The sequence below is a fragment of the Coenobita brevimanus genome, chromosome 103 (genome assembly GCF_032717465.1).
Source record: "Coenobita brevimanus isolate Jiangsu-jjx chromosome 103, ASM3271746v2, whole genome shotgun sequence".
Lineage (NCBI taxonomy): Eukaryota > Metazoa > Arthropoda > Malacostraca > Decapoda > Coenobitidae > Coenobita > Coenobita brevimanus.
Window position 1 is genome coordinate 11,001,655 of NC_137056.1, and position 13,586 is coordinate 11,015,240.

A 13,586-nucleotide genomic window follows, 5' to 3' on the forward strand; every position below is an offset into this window, starting at 1 on the left:
ACTTCTTCCTTTAATGATTTTAAAACTTGTCTTTCTTCTTCATTCAGATCTTTTCTTATTATAATATTTTCCATCCCCGCCTCTTTGCTTAATTTCCAGGTCACTTTAAGTATCTCATTTTTTACACTTTCTGATGTAAACTTGACTCTCATTGGTCTTGTTTCCCCTTTCTTATAAGGCCCTATCCTCCTTACTTCCTCAATTTCTTTTACCCACTTGTCTCCTTCGGGGTCAATCTTGCCTAATATTCCTCTCACCATGTTCGTGTCTCTCTCGAGTCTTGCGAACCTAACCTTTTCTTCCTCTTCCCTGTTTCCAAATACTACCACACATCTGTTCCTTCCTACAGTTTCTCTCACTATTTTCTCTTTTTTCTTCAGTATTTTCACTACATTTTCTTCCATTTCTTTCTTGTTCATTTCCCTTTCTTCCTGGATGATCTCTCTTAAGCTGACCACTTCTTTCTGTTCTTCTTCTACGTGTGCCCACTTTGCCTTATGTTCTTCTAATACATTACTCACCTTCTCCGTTTTATTAGTACTCTCTTCAAGTTTCCTCCTCAGTTCAACATTTTCCCTCTTCAAATTCCTAATCTCTTCACTGGCTGTTTCGTTGGACTGGATTAGACTCTGTATGGTGGTTTCCGTATTTCCTGACACATCCTTTATCACTAGATTCTCTACTTTTTTTTCGAGTTCACTAATCCTCATAATTAATGTTTTCACCAGGTCCATGACATTAGTATTAGCATCAAATCCTTGAAATTCCATTCCCTCATTGTTTACATTTTCGGTCATGTTTAACTCTTTAACCGCGGGTGTCATTCCAGAATGACGTTGCAAAAACTGGACCAAACCGCGGGTGTCATTCTCGAATGTTTGTGAATATTTTGAATACCCCGCGTTTTTTCCGTGCGCCAATTGTTTCAAGGGAGAGTAGCTATTAAGTTCTTTCACTCCAGCCGACCCCCACCTCCCTCTTCCCCCCCCTGGGGCCCCACCTCCCACCCCCTGGGCCCCCCACCCCACCCCTGACCAAGCGCGCATCAGTATCTGTCCAGCTGTGTGAGTGACAACACATGTTGATGTGGCAGTGAAGTGCAGGCAATTACAGTGCCTTTTACCTGTCTCAGTGAACACAGAGTGGGTGTTTATCGTATGTGCAGTGTTCATATATGTTTATAGTATTATTATCAGAAAGTGATTGGCATTTGGTAATGGTGTGTGAGCGAAAAATAGTGATTACAACACCGCTGATGTGGCAGTGAAGTGCAGGCAATTACAGTGCCTTTTACCTGCCTCAGTGAACACAGAGTGGGTGTTTATCGTATGTGCAGTGTTCATATATGTTTATAGTATTATTATCAGAATGAGGTTGGCATTTGGTAATGGTGTATGAGCGAAGGTAATGATGTGTGAGCGAAAAATATTGATTTTACACCCCTCACATCTAACGGCACTGCCCGTCCTGTGAAAGTCAACGAAGTCATGAAACCTACATCAATGGAAAGCTGAAGGTTAGTACTTTCTAATGGTACCTTATTTTTTTCTCTAGCTTTATTCTGTGCAGAGTTATTAAGGTTAAAAGGTTTGTTTACATTTGGCTGAAACCCCCGCGGGAGAGGACAGTCAGACCAAAACAATACCCGCGGTTAAAGGGTTAATGTAAAGTACCTAAACAGCTGTTACCGAATAAGCCACAAACATTCATGTATACTATTGCCAACAAATCTTTACATTTTTGGTAGTCTACTAACTTTCATTATTTTAAATTTAAAGAAAGACCCTAGGAGACAGGACAGACAAAATTCCTGAAACTACTCAAGGTTAGGAGCGATGCCTGGGACGTCCGCTCTCTCTGGCTGTTCGTGTGTGTGTGTGTGTGTGTGTGTGCATGCGTGCGTGCTACCTGTCCTTATTCATCAATGTTTACATTCTAGGGATTTTGTGTCTTAATACAGTTCCGTCTGATCTAAATAATTTTCCCCATTTTGGGAGAGTTTGTAAGAAACGGAATCTAAAGGTGAATGTAGGGAAGAGTAAGGTTATGGTCTTCAAGAAAAATAGTCACTGAATGTACAGTGATGTTGGATGATGAGGAAATGGAAATGTGAGTACAATTAAATACTTAGGTAGTGTGATGGGTAAGGATGGAAGTTTGGAGGATGAAGTAATTGAAAGGGTACAACAAGGAAGAAAGGTTGCTGGCTCTTTGAAAGCAGTGACAGGAAATAGAAAAGTGAGCATGGAAGTAAAAAAAAAGTTGCTACATGATAGTATTGTGATACCAACTCTAACATATGGAAGTGAAGCATGGACCTTGTTGGAAGGACACAAATTGGGAGTGAGACCATTGGAAATGATTTATTTGAAAGGAGCATGTGGAATTGAGGCACTCCCTGCAGAAGTGAGGCAAGTGACACCAACAAAAACCCGAGAAAACAGCGGATTGAACTTTTGGGTATCTCGGAGTCTGGGTCAACCATTGCCTCACTACTGCATCAAGTTGCTCAAGACTCTGGGATACACTCTGCTGTCAACCACTTTTCTCAGCTGTCACTTGCTTTGGTAATAATGTTACACATTGATTTTTTTTTTTTTTTTTCTGGAATATAACCCTTAAAGATCTTTCTGGTTCCATTTCGAGGCAAATTTCTACACAGAGAGACTCTATACACCAATTCCAGGCTGGTGCAAGTGATAACTCAGTTTTGACCTCCAGGTCACTTACCTCACTTCTGTAGGGAGCACCTCAATGGAGAGACAGACTGACAAATGAGGAAGTGAAGGAGTGTTGTGGTGTGGATGTGGATGTGATAGAAAGCATTGGAAGAAATACACTGTGGTGGTCTGGCCATGTGGAGAGGATGGAGAGAAAGAGACTAACAAGGAGTGTATGTGAGTGAGGTGGAGGCCAAGGATGAGATGGAGGGATGGAGTGGAGAGGTATATGAGAGAGGGGGTTGTGAGCTGGGAGCAGGGCAGTAAAATGGCTGGGGACAGGGAGACCTGGGGAGACCTGGAGGCGATTTGTTTGTGGCCACCCCTTATGGGATTAAGGTGTCTGGCAATAGATAGGTTTATTATTTGTTCTGTACAGAATTAGTCCATTATGGCAGTGAAGTCTGATCCTAATTACAGTACTGGACGTGAGGTCGCTGTACTAAGCTGAGAAAATACTTGTATGGTGTCACAATGCCCAATAACTTAAACTATAACTTTATCTTAAAGCTGCTTTAAAATCCACCTTGCCCTGATCTTTGTATGTACTTACAAAATAGTTTCTGGTTATAAGGTGCTCATGGAAATATCTAAATGTGAATTATAAATGAATGAACACACTGTATGTTTGTGTGTATATACTGCATATAAAAGGTAACAGCCAATCCTATATTGCCTCCTTAGAGGTGTTCATGTTCATGGCTAGGCACAGTCCACAGCCATGATGAGTGACTATAAGTCACTAAGATACCATGTCTTTACATTTCTCTCCCTCAGAATTCCCTTCATCTTGTGAACTCTTTCATCAAAAACTGTTTAACATTTTTCTCCATCTAGCTGGTTTTGTGAAGTAACATCACAAGTTACAGGAGGCCCTCTGCATGCATGATTAAAAGAGTCAGCCTAGACATCCATTTATTTAGAATCTATGTACAAAGACTCCTTTAACCCTTTAACCGCGGGCATTATTTTGACCCAACTGGCCCCCCCCGCGGGGGTTCCAGCCAAAATGTAAACAAACTTTAAACCTTTATAACTCTGCACAGAATAAATCTAGAGCGAAAAATAAGGTACCATTAGAAAGTACTAACCTTCGGCTTTGCAATGATGTAGGTTTCATGATTTCGTTGACTATCACTGGATGGGCAGTGCCATTAGAAGTGAGCGATCTAAAATCACTATTTTTCACTCACACACCATTACCAAATGCCAACCTCATTCTGATAATAATACTATAAACATATATGAACACTGCGCAAACGATAAACACCCACTCTGTGTTCACTGAGGCAGGTAAAAGGCACTGTAATTGCCCGCACTTCACTGCCACATCAGTGGTGTTGTCACTCACACAGCTGGACAGATACTGATGCGTGTTTGGTCAGGGGTGGGGTGGGGGGCCCGGGGGGTGGGAGGTGGGGGCCCGGGGGGTGGGAGGAGGGAGGTGGGGGTCGGCTGGAGTGAAAGAACTTAATAGCTACTCTCCCTTGAAACAATTGGCGCGCGGAAACAACGCGCAGTATTCAAAATATTCACAAACATTCCAGAATGACACCCGCGGTTTGGTCCAGTTTTTGCAATGTCATTCTGGGATGACACCCGCGGTTAAAGGGTTAAACCCATTATAATATATCTAATGTGTTAACCTGACCCCAACTTCCCTATCCATCCATCCATCCATCATCCACTCCTATGTTGCCTCATGAGAAGTGGAGGAGCCCGGGGCTAGGCAAATTGGTCCTCGCATTTAAAATAAGAGTGATCAGCCTCATTCATCCCTGAGTGGCATTACGTGGGCAATAAACCCCCTATATATATTTAAAGTAAATACATATATACTGTATACACTCTATCTATCTATCGATTGCCAGACGCCTCAATCCCGTTTAGGGTGGCCACAAACAAATCGCCTCCAAGTCGCCCTGTCCCCCGCCATTTCACTGCCCTGCTCCCAACTCACACCCCCCTCTCTCATATACCTCTCCACCCCATCCCTCCATCTCATCCTTGGCCTCCCCCTCCCTCTTCCCCCCTCCACCTCACTCACATACACTCTCTTCGTCAGTCTTTCACCCTCCATCCTCTCCACATGGCCAAACCACCTCAGTGTGTTCCTCATAACGCTTCCTATCACATCCACATCCACACCACAACGCTCCTTTATATCCTCATTCGTCAGCCTGTCTCTCCATGTGACTCCACAGGCTTCTCTTAAATAACTCATTTCCACTGCTCTCACTCTTGACTTGTGTCCTTCCAACAATGTCCAAGCTTCACTTCCATACGTTAGAGTTGGTATCACAATACTGTCATGTAGTAACTTTTTCACTTCCATGCTCACTTCCCTGTTTCTTATCACTGCTTTCAAAGAACCAGCAACCTTTCTTCCCTGCTGTACCCTTTCAAACACTTCACCCTCCAAACCTCCATCCTTACTCATCACACTACCCAAGTACTTAAACGTACTCACATTTTCCAATTCCTCACCATCCAACCTCGCTGTACATTCACTAACTTCACCCCTCTCAAAGACCATCACTTTACTCTTCCCTACATTCACATTTAGATTCCGTTTCTTACACACACTCTCAAACTCATCCACCAAGCCTTGCAGCTCCCCTTCGTCTTCACTCAACAACACAGTATCATCTGCAAACAACAGTACAGGGAGTTTCCAAACACTATCCTCTCTCACCAGGGCTACTCCAACATCCACTACCCTACCTTGTACCTCTTTTATTACCCCATCCATGTACAGATTGAACAACCATGGAGACATGACACATCCCTGTTTCAACCCAACTTTCAAAGAGAAAAATTCACTTAGTTCACCATCCACACGCACTGCAGCCTTCGCACCATCGTACATACTCTTCACAGCATTCAACAACTTCCCATCTACTCCATATATTCTTAACACTTTCCACAATCCTTGTCTATCCACCCTGTCATATGCTTTCTCCAAATCCATGAAAGCCACATACAACTTCTTTCCCTTCTCTAGAAACTTTTCCACTAAAGATCTAAGAATGAATATCTGATCTACACAACCTCTTCCCTTCCTAAAGCCTCCCTGTTCTTCTCCAACTAATTTCTCTGTTCTTTCTCTAACTCTGTCTATAAGTATCCTACCATACACTTTTCCTATTATACTAAGAAGACAAATGCCCCTATGATTATCACACACTTCTTTTTCCCCTTTTCCCTTGTACAAGGGAATAATTATACCTGACTTCCAATCCTCCGGGACTCTACCTTCCTCCCAGGCCAATCTGCACATCTTCCACATCCATTCTACTACTATCTCTCCCCCATGCTTCAGCATTTCACCACACACTCCATCAATTCCTGGGGCTTTCCCCGATTTAACTTTCTTCAATGCTTCCACAACTTCTATCCTACTGATTTCTTCCTGTCTTCTCACCTCCCTCCTTCTCCCAGCCATTCCCCAGCCACTTATACTCGCATTACTTCCATCCTCTACGTTCAACACTCAATCCTCGTAAATCGCGGCAATTTGGGTCTGGACCACTGCCATGATTTATGAATTCTGTGATTTATGAATAATAACTCTTATGTGAAAAATTAATTTGGGTCTGGACTTTGGCCAGCTCGCCCCCACAGCACCCTACCTACACCTATCTAGGCACCATCAAACACAATCATACAAATTTAGGAATATTCACTGCACATATTAAGGGATCTCACCTTAATCCTATGATGAAATTGCTTAAGTGAATGGAGTGGGGTGGTGTTGGGAAGAACTTAGAACCTCTCAGCACTTGTTCTTCCCAAACTCTTTCACCAGCTTTGAAAACTTCTCTCCCCTCTCAACACGACAAATGAGCTCCAAACGTTGACTGTACGACAACTGCGGCAGCTTCTTGATGCCATACTGTTTAGAGCACTTCATTGGGGGGTCGGGATGGGCCATGGCAGGTAGAAGGTGAGGGGAAGTTGCACAAAAAAGGCAGGTAACTCTTGTACTCCACGGCGACGGTCTGTAGTGTGCGGACTGGCGGGACAAGAACAACAACAACATGGCGGCATTAGAATGCACACTTGCCACCAGGGATGCGTGGTGATTGGTTGTTGGGTTGAGTGGCGCGGTTTACGATTCTCCTCGGAAAAGGCCCACTTGGGTGCCTAGGTCCGCGATTTTCGTGAATTAACAGTGATTTAAGGGTGCTGGCAGTCTGGCAGCCACTTAGCCGTGATTTATGAACACGCGATTTACAAGGATTGACTGTATATACATATACAGTAATCCCTCTAATATCCGAACGCCCAATATCCGAACATCCCCACTAACCGGACATAATCCTCCTGGGATCCAATATTCCCAAAATGGGCCAAAAACCGCAAAAAATTCGAAAAAAATCTGACTTTTTTCCCTCCCATAATTTGAAATTCCCGCCTGGCGCCAAACAGCTGTTACACCATGGTCCCTTCACCCCTTCCTTCCTCCCCCTCCCCCCTCCCCTGTCAGGTTGCCATTTGGTATTTTTCATTACCAAGTGTGGGCCAATTTGATAATGAAAAATTCGTTTGGTAATGCATTAGAATAATGCATTACCAAATGGATTTTTCACATGTATGAGGATACACAGGATGGAGATGGTGGATTGTTTGCTCTCTCTGATTAATCTGCTACCCTACATACTGTAGTGTGAAAATAATCAACATGGTGTTAGTTATAAGGAGAGTGATTACATGTATTTCCACTTGTATATATAATTAGTGAAGAATATATGCTAGCTTTACTGAATTTGGTAATGAAAAGTTATATTTGACAATGAAAGTTGAGGAGATTGGTAATGTGGCTGTTGTGATCTGGCAACTCTGTTACCCCACCAACATCAACAGTCACAGCTTAACTCCGATGGAGAGCAGATACTCATAACAGTGCAAGCCACAGGTGCTTGTTATTAGTGAATAAACAGTGAATAAACTTCAATACCTTGCCACTAGAACACACAGGAATTTACAGTGTTGTGCAGTGTTAAGAAATTAGAATTTAGAGTGCAGAGGATTAACTGTGGACTGCAAACTGGCGGTTCAAACCAGTCCAAGAGCAAGGGACTTGTAAGTACCCAGAATGTTTAATATTGTATAAACTCACCTCTAAAACCTCATTTTATGGTTCTTTTGCATTTATTTCAGTCTTTTATGTCCCTTATTGGTGTGATTTGGGTCTTAAATAGGTGCAATGCATGTCCAGAGGGAGTTGTATAGGTGTTTTTCAGAGTTAGGGTCCGTAAGTACAAGTCCATAAGCTGGGGCCCAATATCCGGACAGGACCACTATCCGGACCTGCCTATGGCTCTATTGATCCGGATATTGGAGGGGTTACTGTATACATATATATATTCATCATTCATTCATTGCCAGACGCCATGTATCCCAAACGGGGTGGCCAACGGCTTAGAGTTAATTGTTTTACAGGGAGGGGCACTAATCCTCCACCAACCCCACTTGACACGTAGGGATGCCAACAGCATCTGGTGTTCCCAGGCGGTCACCCATCCAAGTACTAACCAGACCCAACGTTGCTTAACTTCGCTGATCGGACGGGAAGCGGTGTACTCAGCGTGGTATATATATATATATATATATATATATATATATATATATATATATATAATATATATAACAACCAAATATTCATTTGCAGTTCATATTCAGTATAATCCTGCAATCCAATATTACCCATGTTATATGAGGTGCTCTGAGCCAGAGGGGCGACCGTGCATTTTGCTTATTTTCAGTAATTAGTTGTTAAACTCTGACATGGCTAATTATACAATGGTAAAATTATACTTATATGCATTGTATTGTTTAGCATGGAAGTGCTAGCCACGATGATTAAAATGGTGATAAACATGACGTGTTTTAAGTATATTACAATTTGGTAATTAGATGTCAAAGCAAATAAGCAAAATGCACAGTCGCAACTCTGGCTCAGAGCGCCTCATATGAAGTACTGTACTTTACTTTATTTTATTTGTGCAGCATACCAGGATCATACGGTTCCGTGCGGAGGGATGAGAGTAGGGCACTGCAACCACTCTGTCAGTTAGTCCTAATGACTCTGCCAAGGCCAAGGTGTTGGCTCCAGCATTGCCCATCACTCTGGCAATAAGAATAAGTGTAGAATATTATTATGGTCCATGCAGAGGCACAGAATAAGAACTGATTATGGTATAGAAGAAGCCAGCTAGGGGTGTGAGGGCTCAAAGGAGATAGAGATTCAAATGGAAAGATGGTGTGGAGAGAGATGTTAGAACATCTGTAGGTATGTGGGAAAAGGACATGATTGAGAAGTGTTGGACAGGATACATAAGAACAGTCAGTTCTGACTGGGAATAAGGCTAAACAGATGCAGTGATATGGTAAACAAATGGTGTATCCTCTTTGTGTTGTAAAAGGTGGCTAAGAGAGAAATTAATGGGGAGCTAAAACCTTCAGGTTTTTCTACTGACACAGAGCTATGGCAACTCCACTTACCCAGTATTTTCTTAGAAGCAATCGGGTACAGCAGTTTCTATGGACCATGGCTCAGTTCACAAACAAATTTATAATAAGCTCCCTCACATAGCTCAGGTTTTAATTTGCAGGTATAACAAAAGACATAGAAGTTTTCAGCTCTCTCCTTCCCTTGTCCTTTCCTCTTAAGTAAAAAATGACTAATGATAATTTTTCTCCTGTACCTATGACACCTGTATACTTGTTTATAAAGAATAACAGGCATGGGAAAGTTCTACTAAATAGTCTTTGTCCTTCCTACAAAAACAACACTAAGTTATGAGAGGGGGGGTGATCACATGTCTGTTCATGAATCTAGCCCACGGATTGTGGTGTTAGGGAAACTAAGACTGCGTCTTGTTCCCTTTTAGAGTTACATCCCTAAAGGGGTAAAAGAGCTTTAGTTTATATTGTATACAGGAATACTGACCATCCTCTGATGTGTGAAGCTGATCAGCATTTACACAACACTGATTCTTACGATCTTTCTTCTGATGATCTGGTGAATACTGTATATATAATAATGAGCTTGGGTCTATCTTTGACCATCACTGCCCTGAAGAAGTAAAGATAACCATTATACATGATAATTCTCTGTGGTATGGTCCAACTATCAATTCTTTGCACAGACAATATATGAAAGCACAACGAGGATGGCGCTTGCATTGGACTGAACAGAATCATTTACGTTACATGTTGGTAAGAAGGGCTGCTGTCAATTCTGTAAAAACCCAAAAGGCAATGTATTATCAGGATAAAGTTGTCTTATGTGGTAGGGAAAAAAAAAAAAAAAAGGATGCAGTCATGAATAATCTAATCAATCAGAAAACTGTATTGTAACTGATAAACCAATTTCAGTACCTGATGCCTAACTGGCTTCTGATTTTATTTCATTCCATCACAACTAAGATATTGTGCATAAGAAGTGAATTACGAATTCTCAGTTGAATTCCAATCACGGTGCACAGAGGCCATGTGCTTCAATCACTTCATGAACTGGATGTGAACAAAGTTAAATGTTACACCTGAGATGAAGTCTTAATAAAACATACTGCTATTTGATCCATTCAGTGAGACACAGTTGCCAGATGTGTATGAACAAGCAGCAGACTTTATTTGTAAAATAGTAAATAGATACTTCTTAAAAGGTAGTTGTGCAGTCTGAAAAACATGCCTTGCTCCAGTCCCTACATAAGAAGCCTGGTTTTGATGTTCAGAATAATGTTAAAGTACTGTCCTGTATCCAACTTGTCATTTTTATCCAAGAGTATTCAGCGGCCTATACTAGATCAACTTGTACCATTACTGGAACAAAAGAGTTGTTTCTTCCGTTTGGTCGGCATACAGGAAATTCCACTCAGCTGACTCTGCACTAAAGAACATTCATGAAAATTTGGTTCTAAACACCTGTGAGGGCATATCCTTTCTCTTGGTTCTGTTGGATCTGTCTGCAGCTTTTGACACAGTAGATCATGAACTACAGCTAAATGACCTGCATTTTTATAGTGTCCATTATGATGCTCTTTCACTTCTTAAGTTGTATCTGTCTGATAGACCTCAGAGAAAATCATAGTGGTTGTCGACAACATTTACCTGTGCTCAGTTCCCCTTCTGTTTGGAGTTCCTCAAGGATCTGTTTAGATCCAGTTCTATTCAAAGTTTATGTGTGTAGTTTATTGTCTCCTCTTGACACACATGATGTGTCCTACCATTTTTATGCTGATGACACTCTACTTCATGTTCAGATGACAGATATTAATAATGATACCATGAATAAACTGGAACCCCTGATGATTGATATTAAAATATGGATGACAAAGTGGAGACATAGCTGAATGATAGTAAAACAGAAATTAAGCGTACAGTATTCAAGGAAACGGGTAGAGTGATAATGCTGATAATGCCCTGACTCAGATGACTGGTGAGCCACAGCTTCATCCAGCTAGTTTTATCTGAAACTTGGGTATATATTTTATTTCAAAACTAAATTATAAAGAACGCACTACAGGTAATCAAGTTGTCAGGGGGTGCAATCTACACATCAGAAAGCTATACTCTGTGAGACAGCTGGTGAACAGATGTTGCCTCTTTAAAACTGGTCCATGCTTTGGTCTTGTCTCATGCTGATTATTGTAATTCATTATAGATTGGTCTCCCAAATAATCTATTGAAAGATGGTTCAGTCTGTGTTGAACAGAGCAGCGTGGCTTATCTTTGGCCTTCCCCCAAGAACCCTGGCCACCTCATTTCTAACTGCGTTGCTCTGGCCACCATTCAAGGCTACAACTCATTCTTAACCCCAAGCCGCGGGGTTGTTTTTGCTTGACCTGCGTGTCTCGCGGGCATATTCGCGCTCCGACAGACTCTCTAAAAATATTTGCCAAAAATCAGTTATTAGTCCTAGAATAATAAAATTATATATGCATATGGCACATACCTTCAGCTTTCTCCTGGGATGTTTGTTGAGCCTTTGTCGAGTACCGTGGGACTTGTGGAGACCTCTGAAGTTGGGTAACGAAGTCTCCACTTTAACTTCCCCGGCAACCCGTAATATGATTACCACAGCCTGATATTATCACTAGAAACACAATTCTATGATTCTCAAATAGTTTGGAATACATACTCCAAGAAAAACAACATTGTGAAAGCAATGAAAATTACGAGCACGTATGACCTTCCCACTTGCGATCATTCACTGCTGGTGTTTTGTCATTTATTATTCAAAAAAACACTCACACTTTATATTTCTATTACTATATAACACTTGTATATATCTACAGTCTTTATCCATGTTTCCTTCAGTAACAGTAGTTTATCGTCACTGTAGACATTCAATTTCTCTGTCAGTAAAGTACGTAGCATTCACTTTCTCGTCCTGTATACTAGCATTGAGAGTGAATCTGTCTCTTTCACTTTCACTTTCATAACTCATAGTATTCATACATGCTAGAGTGAAACTTTCACTTTCATTACTCCTAGCATATATACTCGTATTCTTATATTACTACTCATTTACATTTCTATTTACATTCTCTGTTTTATTTACATTAGTTACATTTCTGTTTTATTTATACTGTGTTATGCATTGTCACCTGCAGTAACTTATAAAACTATTTTCCACTGTTCACTTATATTTATGTTCACTGCCTTCACTTGCTGTTTACACATTATTTACACATTATTTACATTTCCACTTGCACCGTTTTACTCGCCACAAAGATCGTAGTCACTGTCTATAATTTTCATTGACAAATTAGCCAGTTCATGTTCCACAGCAGTCACTTAACCCTTTACTCCTTTCCACACGAGGTTTAGTAGGGGGTAGAGGTCACAGGACCCTTTGCATGGGGCTAAAAAGCGGCGGAATTGGACAGGCGCAAATCCGACGTGCTTTCACCTTGAAAGACGACGGTAAACTGAATACAGTGTGGTGGCCTGCCTAGGGGGAGTGCAATGCTGCCAATGTCAGCTTGGTGACAGCTGCTAATATATACACAATGAAATGATTGGCAGGAAATCTAGTTCATTCCATTCATTCATTGCCAGACGCCATGTATCCCAGACGGGATGGCCAAGGGCTTAGAGTTAATTGTTTTACAGGGAGGGGCACCAATCCTCCACCAACCCCACTTGACGTAGGGATGCCAATCTAGACAATACATAATAAATTAGGTAGTTCCAGGTGAATGTAAATATCACTTAGGCTTCTCCCTTCCCTTCTTATATATATTTTTATTATGAGAATAGATTATATGGCACATTTCAAGGGGAAATAAAGAGTGAAAATTAGCGAACGAGTGCACCTGAGGTGTTGTCAGGTGATAATTAGCCAATTCCAGGTGTATGGCACTATCACTTACCTTATTTCTTTTTTGTATATATAATTTGATATAAGAATAGGGCATAGGGCTTATTTCAATGGATGAAATCAGTGGAAAATTCCAGGGAAGATTTACTTAGCGTAGCACGGCCGGGCAGGCGAGAGAAGAGGGTAATGAGGGGGAGGTAGGGAGGGAAGTCAAGAACGGGGAGAAATGGCTAAATTGTCAACAATGGATGAGGTACAGATGAGATTAGGAGTGCTGACTAGTGTTGGACATTGGCAGTACTGATAGATGATACAAGCCACCAGTTGAAAGCCTGGGCAAATTCAAAATAACACAAAATCACAAAAGTGACGCCCCGCGGTATGATCCCTTGCTTCCAAGCGTCACGAAAGTGATGCCCCGCGGTTAAGGGGTTAAACTGTTTTATTACTTTCAAGGTTCTTAAGTTTGACATACCAAGGTATTTTGCTGAATTGTTAAATTTACTTCGGCATGCCCAAGTGTTATGTTAAGA

The 13,586-nt window shown here is 41.4% G+C and overlaps 1 protein-coding gene and 1 pseudogene across 2 annotated transcripts in view; both read right to left on the minus strand.

The window, feature by feature from the left end:
• The window catches only part of Ppox (protoporphyrinogen oxidase), a 32,060-nt gene that overhangs the window by 10,938 nt on the left and 7,536 nt on the right, over window positions 1–13,586 (minus strand). For both annotated transcript variants that reach the window (XM_080284813.1, XM_080284814.1), the window contains exon 3: window positions 8,738–8,852. In XM_080284813.1, the coding sequence (XP_080140939.1) occupies window positions 8,738–8,852 (115 nt within the window). The remainder of the gene's footprint in view (window positions 1–8,737; window positions 8,853–13,586) is intronic.
• LOC145415795 (5S ribosomal RNA) lies at window positions 8,210–8,328 on the minus strand (annotated as a pseudogene).